Here is a 24,674-nt window from a genome sequence, read left to right as displayed (position 1 = left end):
ACTTCTCAGGTATTGCTATAAACAAGGGGAAGATCCATCATTTTTTGTTGAGAGAATCTTTTGATCATGAAAAGCTGTCTTATATCAGATTCATAAAGTATTTTGCTACTGTTATTCATTGTCCTCACCTATTAACAACTTAAATTATATTACTAGTGATGAAAATTTTCTAAACTAAAATTTTGTTGAATCTTTTTTGTTACAATTTTGTTGGCATATAGAATTCACAAACTAAGTACATAGTCATGGAGGACTTCACTTTTTAGTGCATTATTTAAAACTAATCTTACAGAAATAAAATGGTACTGAGAAATAAATGTAGGCCATGTTGTACCAATTAAAACCATATTTGAGAGAGTTCTGTTTTGATTGATAATGCAAGTAATTTATTGATCTAAACCAACAAAAAGATTGCTGGTGAAAGTACATCCAAAAGGAGTAAGTACTAACTGTGAGTGTGAAGAGCTAAGGAAGGAACGTTGTCTTTCTTAGCTTTCTTACATGGCACAGTATACAGTATAATCATAGTTGGATTTAACCTTTAAGGAATGTTGTCTTAGCTTACACATTAATATATTGCCCCTTACTTTTCTTAATCCATTCTACAGGTCATGTGATCTGGCTGCCTTGCACAGTTGCACTTAGACATTTTAAGAAGATTCAAGAAAAAATTATGAAGTTTCAAATTTATCAATCTAAACTTTGTCTAAATAATTTGAGTTGGATCTACACCCACACTCTTATTATTGTCAATTCATGATATTCCATTTTTCAGCAAATCCTCTTAATAAAGTTCAAGACAAATATCAAACAATTATAAAGTAAAACTATGTCATCAAAATCTCAAGCAACAGATTTAAGATTTTGAATATAGAATGGCAAAAGAAACATCATGAATGGGAAATTCAAGAACAACCTAACAGAGAAAACATGTATGTGCAATTGGACAATTAAAACCATTACTAACAGTACACTTACAATACAAATTGATTCAACTTTTTAAAAAGAGAACGGAAGGCAAACACGTTGACAGATCTTATAAAAGAACTTGACATCAAAAGTAAAGTTCTGATTACACTTGCAATTGCATTTTTGAGTGAAGCGCATGCACCAAGCATGTTCAGGTTTATGAACAATACAGAACTTTAGGCGGAAGAAATACTGACCTCCACTTCTGGGTCAGCAAGGTGAGCTGCTAGCTTTTTGCTTTCTGACTTGAATTGATCCTCATCAATAGTGACCTAATAAGAAATAGAAATTGTGCAATGACGGAACCTAAAACCTTTGCAGCCAAACGCATTAAAGTATGATCAGAACTGATAATGATAATGTACCTCAATTAAATTATAGCTATGGCGTCCATGAGGAAGAATCTTGTTGACACGTCTTCCAGGAAATTCCTCAGTTATAGGAGCTTTGGAGTTGAGGTAAAACACTCTGGGGATCGTTACTGAAATTTTGTGCATGACTCCTTCCACAACTACCCATGCAAAAAATTGTCCATGTTGTGAAGTTGGTTCAAGCTGAACTATCTGAAGGAAAGACGAATTTACATAAGAACCAATAAAAGAAATGGATTCAGCAGAATACTCATTAAAATCATATGAGCTACATCACCTGCCAGTGATTACGTGTGAAGGCTAACTCGTGTCGCTCAAAGTAGGAATTAACCCCAGTTTTACCCTGACGTTTGCGATTTGCCATGCTATGAAACATGTCAGTACTGCCATTAACATGGTTTACTGTACTCGACGTATCCAACCTAACAAATACAATAACATCAAAAGAAGAACAAGCCACGATGCACCACAGGGAGTTCAATTGAAAAAGAGATGCTGAGATATTTGGATGTGAGTATCTGTTGTGCCTGATTTGATTAGAAATAGATATTTGAATTTGAGTATCTGTTGTGCCTGATTTGATTTATCTGTGCAAAAGTATTCAAGTAGGAGATATTTATTAAAAACCCAAGACAACAAAAATAAAAGTTATACAGCAATATGATATTCCTTATTATTTGGATAACGAGGTAGCTGCAGTAGGTGTGACCGGTGAAAACTGTGATGATATGAATGATATAGGTAACAGGTTTCCTCTACCCATAAATAGAGGTCATTCTTCCTTCATACTTGCAGAGGTTTCCTCCACCCAAAAATGGATGTAGTTATTTTGTTATATTAGTACTCTGTTACTCCCTCCGTCCCATTTTGACTTGGCACAGTGTTTACGAAAGAAAATAAGACTTGTGAAACTTGTGGTTTAAAACAAGGATAGATATTTGTGTGGCTATAAATTATTTCATCAAGGGTAAAATGGACATTTAAAGTTAAATTGTTACTTAATATAGAAATGTGTCATTCTTTTTGGGACTGACTAAAAAGGAAATCAAGTCATATAAATTTGGTTACAGGTAGTATGATGGTATGTTCTTATGGTACCAAGCACTATGAAGAAATAATGTCAGTTCTCACTGTAATTTTCAGGGAGTTTGTCAAAATTCTGCACCTGCACTTTCTATGCCCGCCAAATTCTTCACTACTTTCTTATTTGTCTGGCTATGGGATTCTTGTCATCACATCTATTCTAGTAACTCTTATAATCATGGTGTCAGGGCCAGCTTGGGTGCACATCAATTGATTCCACAAGGTACTTGCTATCTCCCACCAGCATAGGTAGAAACTGTCTACCAGGCTTGGACAGCTGGGACGAAATCACCCAGTGTTTTTGTCTCCAATGAGATATGAACCCGAGACTTATAGTTCAACCCACTTTATTAACCAATGCGTCATACCCGTGAGTAGCATTTAGCCACCGATCACCAAATATTTTTGACAAGTCATTTTTGGGTGAAGTTTAACCATACGTTTGGCCATAGGTTTTGGGATATATTTGACTTTTTAAAAGAAACATGTTTTATACCCATAAGTTCCAAAATCTATAAAAAAAAATATCCATAAGTTTGTATTATCATTTTATTATAAGCACGTTACGTGAAAATTCATGAAACCGAACAGAAAGAATATGAAATTGAAAAAAAGAGGAAAATACCAATTATATATCTACAAAAAACTACTATTACTACTTGTAATTGGAAGTGACTCCGTAGAGCAAACTCGGACAAAAACTGTATAAAATATGTATATAGCTGTATAAATTTTAACTATGAACTAGGACAGAAATTCTGTTCAAAATTACAAATGATGGGTATTTTTATAAAGTATAAAAACGGAGTAATTTTTAAATTTTTAAAAGTTCCCAAATACTAGTGTTTTCTACTATTTGAGAATTTGGATTGTTTACCAGAAATATTTGCCAAATAATAGCAAGTTGTATGGCCAAACAATATTTTCCAAGTTCTTTTCCAAATATTTTTGGGAAAATCTATGGTCAAACATGTCCTTAGCCCATGAGTGCCTTCTCTAGTGACTATTTATTATCTCACTATTCTTCACTGTTCTACTTATTAGTTGTAATTGTCAAACATGTGTTGAAGAAAGCTAAGGTTGCAGCCCAATACTTTTGAAAGCTTAAACTTATGTGCAAAAGAGAAAGCACCTGGACCAGATGGGTTTCCAATGGTGTTCTTTCAATTTTTTTTGGAATTTAATGAAGAAAGATATAATAAATACTTTCCAGTTTTTTCACTCCAACCAAGTCTTTGAAAAAAGTTTTAATGCAACTTTCATTGCATTAATTCCAAAGAAAGATGGAACGTCCATCCTAAAGGATTTTAGACCAATCAGCTTAGTAAGGGGCGTCTACAAACACATTGCTAGGTGTTTGGCTGAAAGACTGAAAAGAGTGGTGGACAAACTGATCAACAAACATCAGATGGCTTTTTTGAAGCGGAGGCAAATGATGGATGCTGCAGTCATAGTCAGATAATGTATTGATTCCAGAATAAAGGAAGGAAGTTCCGGCTTAATGTGCAAGCTGGATATACAAAAAGCTAATGACCATGTAAATTGGTCGTTCCTTTTAAACATTCTTAACCAGATGGGATTCAGAGCTAGATGGTTGAAGTGGATTGAGACATGCATTAAAACTTGTTGAAATTAAGTCTTAGGCCTAACTCACACCCCAAAAGCTAGCTCAAATTCCAGCAAAAGTAGAAGAACAATTCCAGCAAACTGTTCTTGACTCTGTACCCCTGTGATGTTCTTATTTCCGATTCCAGCAAAAGTAGAAGAACAATTGGACAAGTTAAGGAGAAACTTTCTATGGCAAGGTAGCTATAGTTTAGTTAACTGGAAGACTGTACTTCTTAGCAAAGATCTGGGAATAGAAACTTGAGATTGCAAAATGAAAGTCTGCTGAAAAAGTGGTTGTGGGAGGTACACTGAGGAGGGATGTGCTCTCTGGAAAGAGGTGATTAAAGCTTAGTATGGTGAATTAAGTCCTTGTACAGAGAACACAGTTGAACCTTATGGGTGGGAGTATGGAGAACAATCAGAAACATGTGGCCCCAAATGGAGGCAGATTTTTTATCAAGGTGGGAAATAGCAGTAAAACTAGATTTTGGAAGGATATCGAACAATCCTCACTTAGGGATCTCTTCTCATATCTCTTTCAAATCTGTGAGAATCCTGATGCTAGTGTAAGTTATTGTTGGTCAGAACAGGGCTGGAATTTAATTTTCAGAAGATTTCTCAATGATTGGGAGGTGGAAAGGGTTGCAGAATTACTAGGAAAGTTAGGTGGAATGAGAATAGACAAAAATGCCATAGACAGGATGCTATGGAGGCACAAAAATGATAGTCTTTACTTAATTAGCAGTGCCTACAAAAGAGGTCTCCAACTGATGGCAGGTGACCAAAGCATCAATGGAACTATTTTTATAAGGGGGACTTCCTACAAAAGTGAAATGTTTTACCTGGCTATTGATAAAGAGGGCTTGTTTAACACAGGAAGTTTTACAGAAGAAGGGTAAACAAATAGTTCCCAGATGCTTTTTGTGCAATTTGACAGGAGAAATGAACAATCACCTTTTTTGCATTGTAACTTTACCAAGCAAGTCTGGAATTTATTCCTTAGCATTTCAAACCTGAATTGGACGATGACAGAACATACATCAGAGTTGTTAAAGAGCTGGGTAAGGAAAGGAAGCAGCAAGAGTCAGAGGAGATGATGGAGGTTAATACCATCATGTCTATGGTGGTCAGTTTGGAAGGAAAGGAATGGTAGATGTTTTGAAAATAGATCCAATTCCATTAACAAGGTCAAATGGAATTGTATAGTATCCTCACTCTAATCTCTTCTTCAGAATAGTCTAGTAACTATGATTATTGGGCTGCAATACTTAGCTTTCTTAAGACATGTTTGACAATTGACACATCATGAGAGTGATAATATATAGAAGTTGTCTTACTTTCTATATTTGATCTTTGGATAGTTGTGTTTGCAATAAATATATTTCATATTATTCCTCTTATGGAGAATAAGAGATAAGCATACCTTTGGCGTTTCCTTTCTTCACGAATCTCTTTCCATTTTCTCTTTTTTTGTTGTAGCCATCCATGATAATCTACATTCCTGTCAATATCTTCCACATCAGCAATTTCTTGTGATGGTAACATCTTGGATGGACTGCTAGCTTGACCATTTTGCTGTTGACTGTCCAATCGATCACTAGTGTTCACTAGATGTTCTTTGTTGACTCCATGACGATGAACAACGGGCCTTGGACCAAATATAGACGATTTACCACTGAGTCTAAAGTCTTCCAGGTCTTCAAAATTTTGCTGATTTTTAGAATGTTTACTGGCCACTGTGTCGTCTTTGTTCACTGAACTGAAGATATCATTTAATTTTCGTTGGCGAAATTTGTCTTCTTTTTCACGAACCTTCTTATGCAGCCAATCAGGATGAACCACCCTTGGGACAGGGTTTGAAACCTGAAAGCACCAGAATCATGTACAGGAATTTGCAAATTACTGCATCTTAATCCATAAAATTAGACAGCTAGCTGTACCTTCTGCATTGCAGCAGGAATTGTGATAATCTTTTGAATTGCTGAACTGAGTCGTTGCTTGTAATAAGACCAATCAATAATGGAGCGTATTCCAATTTCCGATGATATTTTGCACCACTTTTTGACATAGTACCTCATGATCTCTGAAGAGCCAAGTGTATAAGAACTAATGCTCTTTATGTAAGGTAAAGGACAAATTAATGCAACTTACCAGCATTAGTTTCAAATATTGCAACAGGAATAGCACGTTCACTTACTGGGGTTCCCTGCATGATAAGACAATTGTTAAATTAACTGCAGAAAGAGAGTAGCCAAAATTATGGGAAGAAAGAACCATCAGAGTAAAAAATTAAATTCTCTATCTGTTCAATGCTAGTTCACCCTTAATCTGAGAGGCAACTGCATGCGTTTTGAAAGTACCTTTTTAAGCAACAATGATAGGAATGTCTTCAAAAGAAAACAATTGGCCTTCCATAATTTCCTCAGATTTTTATTTTTATTTTGATAAACAGTACTTAGGTATTACTGAAACCATATTTACAAATGAGACTCTAGAACACTTCTATCTCTATCTATAATGAATCAAGTACATCAATAATAGACAGACTCATTAGAATATATCTGGTTACACCAAAAACAGAGCAGCAAGATAAAGTTATATTTGATCTTCTGCATTTCATTTTCTACACCTTCATAGCATATGCAATTCCTCTCCTTCCACACTGTCCACCAGATGAATGCCAGGAAAAGTTTCCAGCTATACCTATTTTTAGCTATTTTACTCCTACTTCCGCCCAACTTCTCAGAACTTCAGAAACCCTAGCCTGGCATAACCCATTTTAGGCTTTTAAGGTTAAAAATTATACTCCATAACCTGAATGTGAACTTGCAGAGTAGAAATAAGTGGTTGACTTGCTTTAGATTTTAGGATAACCAATCATATTAACTTAACCTTCACTGGTTCTAGCTTAAATTTTCTTCCTTTTTCCCCCAATATTCACATGGAACAAACTTATATCAAGTGTGGAAACATCACAATCTGAGGGGCTACCCAAATGAATTATTGCAACATCTAGTTTGTGAATGATGCACAATAGAAGAGCTCACAATAAGCTGAGGAAGGTCTGTAAGCAAGTGAAGTAGCGAAAATGGCATGTACATAAGGCTGAAAAAGCATTGGGGAGAGAAGATGGAGGTCGCGTATTAGGGTAGAAGTTAAGTAGGTAGTGGCCCTATTCTTGTTAGTTCAAGTTTTAGATATCTATCTTCATCTGTTTATTATGTTTCGGCTACTGCACTATTCTGTTGTTATTCATATTCTTTTCTTCTCGGCTCTGTACTGCTTCTCCTATTAGTTGTTATGTTTTTGTCACTGTTTTCTTCTTCTTTATACCTGAAAATGATGCACTTGAGCCGAGGGTCTACTGAACAATCTCTCTACTTCCACGAGGTAGTGGGAAGGTCTGCACACACTCTACCCTCCCCAGACCCACTTGTGTGATTTCACTAGGCATGTTGTTGTAAATGGGGTAATTTGGCCCTTAGTAAGACTTTCACACTTATGATAAACTAGTATAGCTTCAGATAACAACAGTTGCAGTAAATGAAATCAATCGGTTCATGATGTCAAAGGAAGAAACCTGAAAAAATTATAGATCAATACTGAAAGAAAGCAAAAACTGGATATTTGTGTCTAGTGGAACACTGAGGGCAAGAACTTATAGGGGTTCTGGGAGGGGCATAGCATAGCATGTTTCCTGGCCAAGATAAGAATTATAATTTACTCAGAATTGACCACAACTTGTCCAAAAAGAACTATCTTGCATGTTAGAGACATCTTAACGGGACTTCATGCAAATGAGATAAGAATTATGCAGCTAAGAGCAAATTAATCCATCTCTATCAAAGAGCATTTGAAGCAGCACTTTCTAGTTTCCCTCGTCTTCCAGACCAATTTCTTGGATGTGTCCATTTCCCTTCACAATGTTATGGCTAAAGTAAAAGGCAACTCTAAAAAAATAGCCATGGAAATATATTTATTGAGTAGATCAAAAAAAAGTTCTTGATCAAAACTCTAAATACAGAGGGGAACTACCAAATCAAGCCGAAACAGGTGTACCTTTGGCTCACATGCAACAATATATTGACAAAGCAATCCTTTCTCTTTGACCATTGCATCCCCTAGAAAATCAGCAAGCCGTTTAGCAGTAGTTACTGCACATGACTTTTGTTCACCATAATCGGCTAGGGACTTGCTCATTGTGCTTGATTCAGATATATATCCAAGCAACTCACTGTCTGCAATATCTTGGCCTTGATTCTGGACAAACAACAGAGTTATAACTGCAACTATAAAAGATTTTTACAAATGCCACTTTTGATCGCACTTGCATAAGTTATTATACATTGCATGCTTAAAATTAAGAACTTCACAGCAGTTTGCTAAGATAACTGTTCACTTACATCAAGCAGGTCAAGCCACCGATCTGCCACAGCAGCAACTGCTGAATAGCATTCCTCTAAGGTTGATCCATGGAGGAACTTATCAAAAAGCTCAGCCTGCAAATATGTTCACTCAAGAATCAATTTGTATGATAATATAAAGTAGATATAACAAGTAACCACTAAAATTTCAGTAAATGATATGTTGGATCCTCATTGACGATACTATTCTATATTGAGTTGAATGGGCCATAGTAGATTAGATAATCAAAATATGCTAATTCATGAAATACCAAAGAAAATCTCACAGGATTAGAGTTGTGTAACTCTTCAAGATTGAACTATAGCTGTTTAGAGGAAAGAATGCGGCTACAACTCTCACATAGTACAGTAAAGTATAACAGAATAGAAAGGAATAAACTGTTGGCCAGTTCATAAAATGCCAGCTGGATATAATGGCAAGAGTAGCAGCTTCTTTTGTCCAGAATAAAATATGAGCAACAGTAATGATGAAATGGACTTAATTTTATCACTCATTAATATATAATATTCATACCTAACTTTGTTATAAATGGAGAAGTCAAAAAAACTGTACATTATAAGACATTTGTATGTGCATCCAAAATAACCAGATGTTCCTTTCTCAGTCATTAGCTAGGACCAACTCAAAGGTTGCAGGTGAAGCAAGATGCAATAATTCAAGTCAGGACCATAACCACGAAAGAAGCAAACATCTATTATAGATGATAGAATTCTCAATTTCTAAGATGCACACCATGTCAATCTTCCATTATAAATCAAAAACATAAGGGGGCAAGACAGAGGTATCTTCCACATCAGGCTCTCTCATAACCTCCTAAATAATTCTCACTATTTAATTTTTTAGATCAGCCAGTAAATCCATCTAATACTAAGAAATGGGAAGGCTAATGCCTAAGGATATTAACCTACAAGACAATGTGAAAGAATCATCTGACTTCAGATGTAAACAACCAGCAGACATGAACTTATAGTAAGGTAGAAAGAATCCATCTTATATTCCCAGATAATCTAACTTGCATCCTAATTAAGTCAAACTAGTTCTCTTTCAATTACTTTTCTCAACATCTAAAGTCACTGATTTAGCCAACAATGTATAACGACTTCTATATAAGAATCAGAAATTAGAATCCCTTTTGGGCCTAGAATAGAAAATTCCCACAAAAGATGTAATAAGATTTGTCATAACAACATATTGAGTCCATTATGGAAGGAAATACATAGGGTGTACACATTATATCTACTGGTAGCAGATACAAACCAGGGTCAAAAAGTTCAATATGAACTACTTCATATCGAGATAACCATATATTCACCCTACAGATGTGTACAATAAACGTCATTTCAGAAAACAGTACACTAGTACGGGATTCATAAGTTGAACTACCTAGATATTTGTCTCATAAACTGGACTACATATTTTGATGTAGTGTACCAGTGGATATATAGATTAACTGTTACCATTCTCAACATAAGAGTAACAGAGCCCTGAAAGGCACAGCCTAATAATCTGCATATTACTACTCCATTTTGCTAAACACTGAACAATGATTAGTGACCCATTTTATAACTTAAAATTGCTCTAAATTCAGAGAGAGAGAAAATACACTTTGGATGAGGTTTCTTTAAATGTACTGGTGGACTGGCGGTATCATTTAAAGAGGTCTAATCCAAGTGTTGTGCATCTTAAAAACAGGAGCAAATTTTGTCCCCTTATATAGTAAAATGTCTTAGAATTTGACAGATTTGACATAACAATAAAACAAGATGGAATAGGAAACAGCTGGACTCAGCACCCAAAACAACATGAAGGGGAGGAGATGTTTTCAGAAAGCACAACAACTACACTTCAGTCCCAAAAAAGTTGGGATAAGCTAAATGAACCCTCACAGACCATGTCCCTCAGAAAGTAAATAGGAGAAAAATATCTTTTAGTTGAAAGAAAAGAACAAATAGTGTATTAAACAAATGAAGTGAGTACCTGAAATACTTTGATGAGCTTTAGCTCACCTCTACGTTTAATTTCAAAACCTTTAAGTTCGGCAAGTGTACCATCATCATTGAAAACTGCATATCGCTTCTTTATTAGAATACCTTCTTCCTTGGAAGCAGGAAGAATCATTGCCTACTTGCAGAAAAAAATAAAAGAATAATCAACATAGTTATCATTCTTATTAAACAGCACAAAGTTATTAAAAGGGACAACACAACGAACACGAAGTTTGCTTATAGATGTGTGTGTAGGTGTTTGTGTTTCACCTTATATGGTCCATCCACTTCAAACTCAATTGAGCACTCACTGTGTATTGTATATGTCTTATTGATGGGGTCCTTGAGCGTCTGAAAATGGAAGAGGAAATAGTTTCTTTAATGCAGTAGAAAACAATGTTTCTAGTTTATTTAAGGTTACAGAAATGATAGACTAATAGTCTTGCAAAAACCATCTGAAAGTAAAACAAGCAGAGTACAGGACTCGCGTCCCCTCCAACCTGGTACTGATCATTGGTATTGTTTCTTGCCACATCAACATTCAGCATTACACAAGGATAAGATATTGTCAGCTTCTTATTTGGATCTCTGAAATACACATCCATAATCATCATGACATCCAGTATAACAGCAGAAAAAATACCATTCTTAATATAAAGGACAAACCTCTACAAAACAGAAATCATCTCAGAAAATAAATATCATGCAGCACAGATTAAAAGAACAGGAGAAAGGGCAACAGCAATAACACTTAAAGAAACAATGTTTCTTAAGAACCAAAGCTTACTTTGTCTTGAAGGTATAATTCTCCGGGAAAGAGCCTGGTAATGCACACCAAATACCATCTGTGTCTAATTCGAGGGGCTTTCCAATTTTTTCAACCAACAATCGAGCATTCTGAATGATTTTTGCACCAGTATATGTGACAACTCCAGCCATCTCCATTGAGTACCATCTCGCACCCCTGGAGGAGAGAAAAAGAGACTGTAGCTACACTGCTGGAAGGCATAGAACAAGGACAGGACAGTGTGCCGGAAATAGTGAAACCATATAAACATACTTGCGCATGACATAACCATAAAAGGAGTTCAAAATGCATTTATGAGCCAGCTGCAATGAATCATACACAACTACCATGTCCTGTGAAAATCAATGAAAATGTAGAACGGTTAGTGACATATAGCATCTCTCTACTTATCAAAGACAGAATGAGTTTTAAACAATAGAAAGACACATTAAAAAGGCACCTGTGCTTCTTGAATCTTTATGGAATTTCCACTAGCCTTTGCTTCAGACAGCTTACCTTTCCAAACTTTATTGAGCCCTTTGTATTCATACCTCCTATCTCGGAAACTTTTAACAGAAAGCAAAAATTCATATGTGCAAACTTGGGGTACAGCTGAAAAGCTCCAAACTGATATTGTTGACATAGTACAGCTATTAAAAATACTGGAGATAAATAAACGATCCATAAGCTTGTCTTACCTCCGTACAGTATCAACATAAAAAGGATTTTCTCGCATGCAGATCCCTGCTTCTCGAACTTCTGTGACCGGCTTTTCAAGAACTCTTTTATATGCCTTAAAATAGTTAAAAGGGACTATTCAGTTGTCCTAGAAAAAGAAGTTAAAGGAAGATGGCATAGCAAAGTTAGCAACTTACCTTTTGACAGTATTTCTTTAAACGGTCCTTGAGCTTTACTTGTTGTTCTGCTTTAGGCAAATCAAGAAAAGACTTTGATCGTTGACCATCTCCTACTTCAACAAGTTCAGATTCGAGTTGTCTCTTTATGTGGTAATAATCACTGATGTTTGGTATAAACAAAATATCAAGTTTCAGTAGCAATCTATCTGAAGTTTCCAATTTTTCACTAAATGACTAGAAAATATACCTCCTTTTTGCCATGTATATTTCACCACGCCAAACCCACTCAAGCTTCCGGAGACACTTTTTGCCAGGACGATTAAAATCGCATGCAGTGCATATCTCATCTGATACTATTGATGGTGGCTGATGGAATCAAGTTTAAAGTTAGATTCAAAAGGCTACCAAATATAAAATGCTACATCCACAATAAAGAGATAATGCACCCAACATGAAGCACCTCCTCAATAAGACAGCAGAAGTAAAAATCAGTATTTGTCAGCTGTTCAGCACATCATGTTTTAAAGCAATTGGGTGTCAGCCATAAAAGATCCACATAAAGCCCATTGCAAGCATCTAAAAGTAACTGCCGAATTGTTCTCTTAATTTTCTTAGGCTGCTTCTTGAAATGACACAATACAAAATATATTGATGATACTCGTAAATTCGAATTATTACTTTTTAGGCTGGTAACTACTCGTAAATTAGAATTAGAATAATTTATTAATGGTCATGCCCTAGAGGCTGCACTTAAACAGCAGCAAAATCAACCAATATTCACAGCATGGACTTCCAGGACAATAGATAAGTATAATTTGAGGGTATAGCAGTGAAAAATTAGAAATATCGTTCTAATCCCCTTCAGATATGATTGGTTTAGTGTTACGTAGACCCCGAGAATTTACTATTTAATTGATTCTCAATCTTCTAACTTGTTTCCGATTGAACCTTCTACAACTTGTACTTTCTTCTGCCTTGTCTCCCCCAGAATCTCTTACGGACTGAATATTATTGTGAAGACTGAAGACTCCCACATTAACCCCATAAAGGGATGGTGGTCTCATTAATATAGTTTGGGCAATCATACATTTTGAGCTAGCTTTTGCGTTTGAGTTAGGCCCAAGATCCATTTCTTTACATGGTATTGGACCCACATTAAATTGCTAACACATCACATATCCAGCCCTGTGCGTGAGGGATGAAGAGTACCACATTTACCATTTAAGGGTTGGGTGGCCTCATTAATTTGGGCAATCCTCACCTCTTGAGCCAACTTTGGGGGGTGAGTTAGGTCCAAGATCCATTTTTTTTTATGACAAGAAGAACCTGCAACCGCAACCCTTTGGGTGTATGAGAAATATAGGAAAAGAATATTATTGAATTGTTGTTGTGTCTACATTATTACATGAGACCCTATTTAATAGAATACAATCCTTTATCAAGTAGGATACTATTTAGTATTCCTATTTCTATTCTAATTGGATTGTATAAACATATTCCTATTCTAATAGGATTGTATTAACCTATTCCTATTTCAATAGGATTATATAAACCTATCCTATTCTAACAGGGTGCGCACGGGGAAAACCCCTGCTCCTAAGCAATAGCTCGCAAACTACATACGAGAGGTTACCTACCCTAGGCAAGCCTGATGCGACGATCTCGACCCAAAAGGCAAACCCCTTGCTTTCGCTGGCAAGGGGTTTCGACTTGAGACCTCCAACATGGAAGTCCCAAGCCCAAACCACTGGGCCACCCAAAAGAGTGCCCAAGATTTCTATACAAACATATACTCAAGATTGACTCTATTCGTTCGAAGTCTGGTGTTCCAATGAGGGGCTTAGTGAGATATTCGCAAGTTGATCAGTCGACTTCACAAAATTGACAGTCAGTCTTAATGTACTTGTCTTCTCATTAAATACTGGATTTGATGCAAATGTCAGTAAACACACAGATAAAATTTCAATGTTAAACTTCCCAAACTAAACCTGCAAAGACTGCTTCAAACAATAGAGTGACTCACATAATAGACATACAAGGCTACTAAACTCCCCCTGAGCAACAAAGTGCTCAAAACCTAGTATAAAGTATATGGATCATGTTGGAATCAAAAGATGAGTCGTATTAAACAAGTCACCGAAAAACTGGCTGGAACATGCTCATATGCCGGAGTATTAGGTTTGATGGCTAAAAATGGTCAGAATCTAAGAAATAAAATTATATAGGTAGGATCGGAATGATGTCACGACCCAACTAGAAAATAGAAATTAAATAGGATAATTCGAATTGATGGAACGACAGGGTAGGGTCGGAATGACGCCACGACCCTAATGAAAAAGAGATTATATGGGTAGGATTGGAATGATGGCATAACCCTGTACAAATCAGATTTCAGGAGTCATCGGAAAGACGAATGGAACTACGCAAATCAAATCTGAGGAGTCATCGAAAAGACACACGGTGCTATGCAACTCAGATATGAAAAAGTAGTTCAAAAAAAACTCATGGTACTATGCATATTAATATGAAAAGTAGTCCGGAGAGATGCACGGTGCTACGCAAATAAGATATGCAAAAAAAAAAAAGGTAGTCACCAGAAGGATGACATGGTGCTACACAAATTAAATATGAAAAAGTAGTCACTGATATGATGGCACGGTGCTACAAAAATTAGATATGGAAAAATAGTCACTAGAAAGATACACTGTGACCCAACTTTTGCTAACAAAATCATTGCTCGAACGGGCGGCATATATGAGTAATAGCCGCCCGCCGCAGCGGAAGCTCTTTGATTGTTTACCAAGATCGTAGAGGCTCTGATACCATGTGAGAAATATAGGAAAAGAATATTATTAAATTGTTGTTGTGTCTACATTATTACATGAGACCCTATTTAATAGAATACAATCCTTTATTCCTATTCTAATTGGATTGTATAAACATATTTCTACTCTAATAGGATTGTATAAACCTATTTCTAATAGAATTGTATAAACCTATTCCTATTTCAATAGGATTATATAAACATATTCCTATTCTAATAGGGTGCGCACAAGGAAACCCCTGCTCCTAAGCAATAACTCGCAAACTACATACGAGAGGTAACCTATCCTAGGCAAGCCTGATGTGACGATCTCGACCCAGAAGGCAAACCCCTTGCTTTCACTGGCAAGGGGTTTCGAACTTGACACCTCCAACATGGAAGTCCCAAGCCCAAACCACTGGGCTACCCCAAAGAGTGCCCAAGATTTCTATACAGATATATTCTCAAAATTAACTCTATTCATTTGAAGTCTGGTGTTCCCAGAACGCCCATAGAAATTCATCTTCTAATGATTAACATGTGATATTATCTTCATCTCAAGATTTACAAAATTTCAAGTTCTATGCAGGTACTTTAGACAAGGTAGCGTGCGATAACTATCCCCAATTACAAGAAGTTAATCGTTAAGGATCAACCTGCTGACTTTAAAGCAGAATGCAACAAGAAAAAGGAACAGGTTTAAAAGTCACACAAGACAGGCAGAGAATAAAACCCCACAAGTCTTCAACCTCTAGCATCGTGTATCACTAGTCTTTTATTGTTTTTCCTCGCTTTCCAATTTTCACATGTCTAACCAAGCTGCTGGAATCTAGATTGAAAATTTCAAGTTAACTCTGTTCCGCATCAGCACAGTTATCTGTGCATACATAATACTTCTTTAACAGTCAAAATACTGTGCTACCTTCTCTTTGCAGCCCGACAAATGAAGATGTTAAAGATATAGTCTTGTTGTTTGGTAGGTAATAAGCAAGTTGTAAAAAACTACTCCACTGATATAAACTGACCGCCATCCTTCCTCTAGGACATTTTTAAACTTGAAATGGCAGACTATTTTATCCTAGTCTATTAACGATTTACCTTGTCAATTTTGTATGTACAAAAAATTAACTTTTCTGCCCATGGTTTCTTCCATCTAAAACAGAAAACTGGATTTTCAATTCCTATAAACTATTCAGAACAGGGAAAAGAACACATTCAATCTGGGAAGAAAGAGTAACAAAAAAGCCAGACATAATAACATCTCAGAGAAGAACATTCTTCAAGAAATGGACTGTGAAAGCTGACATACCTGAAGCCTATTTGTAAGTATGATGTTTGGATACATGGCAGCTACATCAAGATGATATATGAGGGGGCATTCTTCCCTTAAAGGATCATCTCGTAAGCTCATTAGCTGTAAATAATATGGTTAAGATGGTCAGAGAGGAGAAAAATTTCTGCAAACATCTAAAGATTTTCTCTAACTATTAAGTTACGCAATAAGAAAGAGAGTCTAAATAAGAAAAAAAAATGACAAGGAAATCAGAAACTTCCAAAACAATAAATTCGACTCCTGTCAGATATGGCCATGGGTGCCGGCAGAATACTTGTAAAATCTCTCTCATGTGACAAACAAATGCCTCAACTCAGCTGAAATTATCAACAAATGAAACGAAGGATGCACTACCTTTTCCATGATGGCATTCTTCACTTCATCATAATTTGTGACAGACTGCAAGTCCATCTTCCCCTCAACTACAATAGAATACTGCAGATCTCTATCAAGGTTGCTGATCAATAGCTGGAGAGTTGAAAATCTTCATGTTAGTAACTGATACAATGGAACAGAAGAGCCTAGAATATATCAAAAGCAACTGTAATAGACACAAAGATCTCAAAAGGCGAGTCTTTACACAATTTAGGATGTAGTTACTGAACATAAGAGCAATACAGCAAGCTAAAAATGAACACTTCACAGTGAATTACTACATTCATCTACAGAAGCAAGAAGAGAATTGGGAGTTCAATTGGCCTTTGGAAAATGCTTTAGAGAACAAAAGCACCCCCTAAAGCAGTCTATTTAGAATGTATAGCTGAAAAAAGAGGCTTGTCTAACACAAGCTGCACTTCAAAAAGAGGCCTGTCTCTCTGCAATATATGTTTCTTATGCAAAGCCTCGTTGGAAGCAAACAATCATCTTCTGCTTCCAGCTTATCCACCACTCTCTTCAATCTTTCTGTCAGTACCTTAGAGATCAGCTTGTAAAAGCTACCAATCAAGCTGATGGGCCTGAATCTTTAAGCTCCTTTCCTCCTGTCTTGTTAGGAATCAGTGCAATGTAGGTTGCATTAAAGCTTTATTCCAAATATACCACTTGAGTGAAAATTATGAAAAACCTTCATTATGTCTTAACTCAACAACCTCCCAACACTTTAGGTAGAACCCCATTATAAAAACGTCAGGGACTGTCTATAGCTCGCGTCTTCAGACACTCAAAAACTTCTTGCTCTTCAAAGACTGCTGGCGATGCCTCTTTCTCATCCTCTGTGATTGACTGATGGTAGGATGGTTGCTAACATTTTCAGATTGCCTCCAGTTTTCAGTGTTTGTGAACAGCTTCTTGTAAAAAGACATGAATTCTTCCTTGATTCTGTTTGATTCAGATAAAGTCTCTCCTTGTAGCTCAACTGATCAATGTGATTGTATCTCTTGTGGGCATTAGCATTCTGGTGGAAAAACTTAGTATTCATGGCCCCCTCCTTGAGCCATAAGGCCTTTGAACTGTCTCCGGGCCACTTCTTCACTCTTCAAACATCCTTTACAATGGGTTTTTTGTTGTTGTATGAAATTTTGTTACGTTTGTTATAAGACAGTTGAAAACCAAATATATTTTCCTCTTCAAAGTCGATTATTCATAAAAATATAACCAACAGACATCCATGTATTTGACCAAACTCTCATGCTAGTCCAAAAAGTTTATAGTATTACCAACTAGATGGTTTGAGGAGAAACAAGACGTCTATTCCTTTTTTCTTAAAATAGATTACCTACTTCATTTCATGGGTCAACAGAAATAATTTTAGATAGATTGTTATAAGAAGTGATTCTGGTGATAGTTTAAAATGGTGAAAAAATAGAGTAACTAGAAGAAAAAAACTCATGAAGTAGTATTACATAAATTCATCTAATCTGGAAGAAGAGAAAGCTTTATAACATTGTTAACCTCATAGGCAGAGGGATCGAGTTTAAAACTGGTTGGGATGTCAGATCTGAATACACCACTTTCTAGGCATTCCACATGACCACCAATGTATGTCTCACTGTCAAGGAGTTGACTACCATAAAACTTCTCTGGATCAGACTGGTGCTTGTTTGGACAGATAACATTTGCCTTATAAGCCTGTACGCAGGTGAAATGCAGAAGAAAAACAAACAAGGCAGTTAGAATACAGAAGAAAAGTGGAAAACATCAGTGGAGATTTCCTTTGTCCTCTTTTCCTAGTCAAACAGAATCAAAACACTGAAAAGGCACCAACCATAAAACTAAAATCCATAAAGAAGGAACTTCCTGAGAACCACAAAGAAAAAAAGAGCTTCTAAAGACAGCTACCTGAACCATAAGAAGCATTTCACACAAAGTCCCACTTCCTTTGCGCAAGACTTCATCTGGCGGCATGGGTATTATGGTTGCAAGGGAGAAAATGAAGGGATGAACATAAGTCATGTACAAGTAGTATGTTGAAACAGCATCTGAAACAGAATATGAAGCCATCATCTGCAAAATCATTTAAACACAAAAAAGTTAGGTTATCCAGAATTCCAGACTGGTTTTCCTCCAGTGAATAAATGAAAAGACGATGAATGCATTTTCTCCTTTACCAAAGTAGCACTCATACACAAGTTAGAAACCAAAATAAGATTACTACTCTACTCACCATGATTAACAATTCAGATAATCATGGTTGTTTGAGGGGAAAATATAATACTCCCTTTGTCCCAATTTATGTGTCGCAGCTCAGATTTTGAGAGTCAAGCATCTTGATTTTGATCATGAACTCGGACATAGAGTCTTTAAATTTTTTGAAACAAAATTTCCATTTTTCAAAAACTATGTAAAAATAATATTATACGTCACAGCAATTAACAATTTGAAAATATTTAAAAGCCATATGAAAAAATTGTGGTCAAAGAAAAATTTCTTCAGCAAATCACAGTTGTTTGAGGGGAAAACATAGTACTCACTCAGTCCCAATTCTATATGACACGGTTTGGATTTTAATCGTGAATTTGGACATAGAATATACAAGTATTTTGTAATAAAATTTACATCTTATAAAACTATGTAAAATACGATTAAGTCACAACAATTAACAATTTAAATATTTAATAGGCATATGAGAAAAATCATGGTCAGAAGAAAAACTCGTTTGACACTCGAAATCCAATCACCACCATAGAAACTGGGACAGAGGGGATATTAGAGAGAATGGAAATCAGGGCCACGCAAACACAGTTGTTAAAAGAGCTCTGCTCTTGGCTGCTTGGCCGAAATTCCATGGATGAATAACCCAAAAGAAATTGGTAAAATCAAACAAGAATCCTCATACTAGGAGGCAGAAATTTTTTCACATAGTATCTTATTCTTCAATTTTTTCTATTGCCTGTTGCTTCTTTGCTTCGTTCATCCTGTTATTTCGTCCAACTTCTTTTGAGCCAAAGGTCTACCGAAAACAATCCATCTTACTCTCCCCAGACTACTTGTTGGATTACACTGGATATGTTGTTGTAATCTTCATACTAGGAACCTACTAAGGTAATTCTTTTTTTTTTTTTGAAACTGGTAACATTTGTATTTCAAATAGTACTTAGGTAGCACTGAAAAACCATATCTACAAATGCAGAAAGTATAATCTATCCAAAAAACTGAACCAAATCTAAATGGATCCTAAAATATCGATGATTGACTCAGTCTCATTGGAGTAGACATTTGTACACCAAAAGCAGAACAACAAAATACACTTAAGCTTAACTTCCTGCAGGGTGTTGTTCCAATTCTCAAAATATCTCTCGTTTCTCTCCCTCCATATAGTCCACCAAATTCTAGCAGGGATCATTCTCCACCTTTCTCTGTTTGTAGCCGCAACTCCAGCCATCTTCCAACTGAATAGAGTCTCATCAATCTTGCTAGGCATACACCAAGATATGCTCTGAGATAAAGGAAAATCTGCCACAGCTGCCCAGTAAAGTTGCAATGCAAGAAGATATGTCTCACTGTCTCATTAGCCTTCCCACACAAGGAACATCTATTGCATAGAGAGATTCCTCTCTTGGCCACATTATCCAATGTCAAAACTGCTTCATTGGCTAGTAGCCATGTGAAGCATGCCACTTTGTGTGGCACTTTGATCCAAGGTAATTCTTTCCATTTTCTGGCTATGAATCTCAACTGTTATAGTAGATTCATAGATGCGAGACTGCAACATCATCTAAACAGTGGGGAGGACTTGGGTTACAGACTTGAAGACTTTTAACGAAACACTTACGGGTTAATGTTTGTGGAGGAGAAGCTTTATGGAGAGAGGTGATAGGGAAAAAATATGGAGTAATGGAAGGGGATGGAGAACAAATGAGATCATTATACCTTTCGGGAGTGGTGTGTGGAGGAATATAACAAAGGGATGGAACGCTTTCGATGATAACATTACTTTTAGGGTTGGGGATGGGAGAAGAGCTAGTTTGGGGGTAAAGGTAGTGTGGAGGTTTGGTGCTTAAGGATGAATTTCCAGTATTGTAGAGGGTCTCCTGCCAAACGGAATTATATTCATCAAGTAAAGGGGACTCGAAAGGATGGGACTTTTTGGGATTTGAGGTGCAGGAGGAATTTCCATGATAGGGAGGTGACTGAGCTTCAAAGAATACTAGATTTACACCAAAAGCAATGTAAGTCAGTCAACAGACCCAATGCTTGGGTTGGGTGTCGGGGAATAACACAGTGTTCTTTTGTCAGGTTTTCAATGAGAAGCTTTTGGTGAGGTGGAGGATAGTTTTCTATATGGTGCAGTATGGATACCAAAGGTGCTGACAGTCGAGGAAGGTGTGCTTCATGTGGTTTGCTACTGGAGGGGTGATTTTGATGACAAAGAACCTAAGGAAGTGAAAGGTTTTCTACAGTGAGTGCACGGATCATATTTTGATACATTGCAGATTAGCCACGAGGTTGTGGGAGCCTTATATTTACATGGTTTGGTGTCACTTGGATAATGCCAAGTCTCATGAAGGAGTTGATGTTGGCGTTGAATGTTACTCATCTTGCTCTAATGTGGTCATTTGGAAAGAGAAATGGGAGAGCTTTTGAAGAGGTGGATAAGAGCTTTGTTCAACTTCAACTGAGAAGTAGTCTCGATCCCTCTTATTATCTTTTGGTGTAACCATGTAGTTCCTGATTTAAAGAGGATTGAGTGTCTTTTGGAGAGACCCATATTTTGTAGGCTTCTCCTTTTTTGAAATATCTCTTGTTTTTTATAAGATAAACGATATTATTAACAATGGGCCTTGTTTTTATTAATGAAAACCTTACTTGATCCAAAAAAGAAAAGGGGTACTAAAAGAGTCATGAGAAAGCTAATAAGATTCCAAAATGATTTTGAGTAGATAAATGGATCACAGCCCTCAAATCAGAGAAGGGAACTTAGCTACCACATGCAGTAAGAGAAATTAATCCTCAAATTTTAGCATGTAATATGCAAAAGGAGGCAGAAATTACAAAGTAACGATGATGGCTCAGAAGATAAACATCCCTTTTAATGGAACGGACAGGCTTTTGACTAGAAAGAATTTCAAAGAGACATGCTCATGCAGCAGGGGAAGAAAATGACTTGCCAGCTAAGGCTACACAATCTTGGATCCCCTCAAGATACTCGTAGTCATATGACATTAAATGATGATTGTGAAATCCTTAGATAATGGAAAGCTATAAACACAAACTTTTCATCATAAAATTGTAAAGCATGAGTTTTGGTCTGTGCAATCTGCAATGTGGCTTCCTTTGGGTCAAACGAACAAGTTATCAATCATGTCTAACACTTCTATAGATAATATCATCTTTGAAATTCATGGTGAACTTACTAAGATATACCAGTTTGAAATAACTCATACCTGTGGTTTTTCCTTTGCAAAGCGAACCATATCCTCAGGATTGACTTCTAGAGGGTCATAACCCAACTTGGCCTTCGTTACAGCCTGAGTTGGAGAGGAATAAGGCAATAGTTACATCAGATGCCATAGTGAAGAGTCTGATATACTTGAAGACAGAAAGTTCAGTCTAAATAGGTCGAAATTATAAATAAGCCAAGAAACTGAAAAGAGATATAACTTCTTCATTTACCACAAATGAAAAATCTCTTGAGCCAACGTATCTGGTCATAATTCTAAACATAAGGTGAACTCATTCACTTCTCATTTTTTTACTACTTTAAGAGAGCCATATTTCTTTCTTTACATTCTTAGGTTGATTATGTGAGCTCTTTGGAACTCTTTATTTTCAAATTTTAGAGGAAAAAAAAGTACAACAGTTACCTATGAAATTTTGTAGAATCTCAAGGGAGTGGGAAGCTTTTCTATGAGGAAAAATAACTCTACAATTATCCACCCAAAATCATTAGGATCTGAACATTTGATTTTGAGCCATACACAGCAAATGGGAGCTCCAAGATGCAAAAAAAAATGTAATCTGATTGTAAAGGAACTACCACCGTCCAGTTTGATAAATATCTTTTACAAGCATACAAGTTTCAATCCAGGCTAAGCTGCTAAGGGGTACGGAAAGAAGAGAACACACTTTCAACAGATATGAGCTCTTAGGCAAAAGACGTGTGGAGTCCACAGAAAACATAAAATATTGATATTACGTAATCAACTGAACAATTAATCAAAGTAGAGAACTAATGTGAATTTCACACTGTGAAGACAAGAAAGATCATACTGGAATACATGAAGGCTTCAGCAAAAGGTTAAAATCAAGTAAAACAAATATAAAGAGCATAAGCAATAAGAAAAGAAAAAGAGGTTATGAGTTGCACCTTCAGACCTTGGCTTCCTTGAGGAAGATAACTATCACGTTTGACCCAAGCAAAACAGTCCAGATGGCAAGCATATTTAGCACGACATTCCCCTTGATTCTTGTCAAAGGAAAACCCAAGCTCCTGCAGTGAAAAATAGAGAACAATAAAGGGTCATTGAGTGTATTAGCAAAATAATGCATGCATTAGCACTATGTATTAGTAGACAGTGGTCCCTTGTTTTGTACACTTTTTTATGTTATGCATAACTAATGCTTGCATTAGTTATATAATCTATTGTGTATTGCAGAGTGTATTACTAATACCATGAATTCTAGGTGTTAGTAAAGCAAAAGGATTTAATGCATGCATTAGCATGGTTAAAAGCCCAATTACCCCTCAAAAACACTTTTACATCTTTTCCTCCATAATTGCGAAGGATATTTTTGTACATAAATACTTTTATACAATGCATACTATTTTCAACATACCAAACCAAACAATGCATAAGAAATAATCTATGCATAATTAATGCAAGCATAACTAATACAAGCATTAATAATACAAGCATTACTAAATACTAACACACTCTATTGAGCATTATTTTAATACTCTATCTAACCAACCCTAAGTGTGTAACATGGGTTTCAGGCAGAAATGAGAAACTACAAAAACATAAAACGAAGAAAAAGAAGATGATACTAATTTCAAAAATGATGATTTTACAAATTATTATTGAGATTACAAATCAACAGAAACAGACAACCTTTGTTGTAGGAATTACAGCAATCCTGCAAGAGTTTTCTTTTTGAGAATGGTAACAGTTAGTCTATATATCCACTGGTACACTACATCAAAATATGTAGTTCCCTTCTAGTGTTACAACTTACATCTTGAACATCTATCTGTTGTTCCTATGAATAGTCTAAAACGTCAAAAATATCTTCTCTTTGAGCTATTAATTTATGTATACACCAAAAAATAACAGTGAAGAATCGAAAAACAAAATATTTTGGGCAGTATGGGTATGCTGAGCCAAAAAGGACCTTATCAAATACCTTAGCAAGAGAAACAACTAGTATATTTTTGTCCAAAAACACAGAGAAATTACACAATTATGAAGTTGGAAATGGACAGAGAGCAGAGCTAGATAATGAATTGGGTGCATCAGGAAAAAAATGGCAAAGTAGCACTGCTCTGGAAAACCATCTACAAGATGCTGAATCATAAACTACTTGAGATTACAAACACAAACACTTTTAACAGTAAGGAGCTACATACATCCTTGAGGCTCAAGCCATAATGAGTAGCTCTTGTCTCAACAAATGGCCAATCAAAGAAGTCACCGTTATATGTTACATAGATACCAGGCTTCGCCACTTGCATGTGTGCGAACCAGTGCCTAAGGAGCCCTTCCTGCAACAAAACAATGTTGTAGAAGAATGAATGTCTTAATGGTGAAGAAATAGAGTGTACAAAATTTCAGAAAAAACATTACCTCGTTTTTCACATTTGTCACTTTAAAATGCCCTTCATATTCTGGTTTTGGGGTATACTCTATATCCTCAATATCCTCCCCAACATACTGGAAATTCAGAAAAAATTGGTTACAATTGCATAGAAAAATAATTAATTTACTTTCCCAAAAAACAAATTAAATGGATCCTTGTTTGTAGATGTATTGCTAAAGAATTCGCTACAAGGAGGAGTCTCACTAACAACAACCAGC

At 36.1% G+C, this 24,674-nt stretch overlaps 1 protein-coding gene across 2 annotated transcripts in view; it reads right to left on the bottom strand.

Annotated features, from left to right (window-relative positions):
* Window positions 1–24,674, bottom strand: part of LOC101253967 (DNA polymerase epsilon catalytic subunit A-like) — a 38,141-nt gene that overhangs the window by 9,731 nt on the left and 3,736 nt on the right. The window contains exons 8-32 of one of the 2 annotated variants that reach the window (XM_010315036.3): window positions 24,444–24,530; window positions 24,227–24,361; window positions 22,967–23,089; window positions 22,044–22,127; window positions 18,499–18,663; window positions 18,112–18,288; window positions 16,576–16,689; window positions 16,198–16,302; window positions 12,333–12,451; window positions 12,104–12,245; window positions 11,927–12,021; window positions 11,689–11,794; window positions 11,502–11,581; window positions 11,229–11,405; window positions 10,942–11,029; window positions 10,712–10,792; window positions 10,434–10,577; window positions 8,435–8,530; window positions 8,091–8,291; window positions 6,183–6,237; window positions 5,972–6,114; window positions 5,455–5,894; window positions 1,618–1,762; window positions 1,335–1,532; window positions 1,167–1,241 (exon numbers count right to left, since the gene is read on the bottom strand). In XM_010315036.3, coding sequence (XP_010313338.1) covers window positions 1,167–1,241; window positions 1,335–1,532; window positions 1,618–1,762; window positions 5,455–5,894; window positions 5,972–6,114; window positions 6,183–6,237; window positions 8,091–8,291; window positions 8,435–8,530; window positions 10,434–10,577; window positions 10,712–10,792; window positions 10,942–11,029; window positions 11,229–11,405; window positions 11,502–11,581; window positions 11,689–11,794; window positions 11,927–12,021; window positions 12,104–12,245; window positions 12,333–12,451; window positions 16,198–16,302; window positions 16,576–16,689; window positions 18,112–18,288; window positions 18,499–18,663; window positions 22,044–22,127; window positions 22,967–23,089; window positions 24,227–24,361; window positions 24,444–24,530 — 3,375 coding nt within the window. The remainder of the gene's footprint in view (window positions 1–1,166; window positions 1,242–1,334; window positions 1,533–1,617; window positions 1,763–5,454; window positions 5,895–5,971; window positions 6,115–6,182; window positions 6,238–8,090; window positions 8,292–8,434; window positions 8,531–10,433; window positions 10,578–10,711; window positions 10,793–10,941; window positions 11,030–11,228; window positions 11,406–11,501; window positions 11,582–11,688; window positions 11,795–11,926; window positions 12,022–12,103; window positions 12,246–12,332; window positions 12,452–16,197; window positions 16,303–16,575; window positions 16,690–18,111; window positions 18,289–18,498; window positions 18,664–22,043; window positions 22,128–22,966; window positions 23,090–24,226; window positions 24,362–24,443; window positions 24,531–24,674) is intronic. The other variant, XM_010315037.4, reaches the window with a different exon arrangement.

This window comes from Solanum lycopersicum, chromosome 11, assembly GCF_036512215.1.
Source record: "Solanum lycopersicum chromosome 11, SLM_r2.1".
Classification (NCBI taxonomy): Eukaryota; Viridiplantae; Streptophyta; class Magnoliopsida; order Solanales; family Solanaceae; genus Solanum; species Solanum lycopersicum.
Note: the sequence above shows the minus strand (reverse complement) of the source record. Positions and strands in the feature narration are given on the sequence as shown.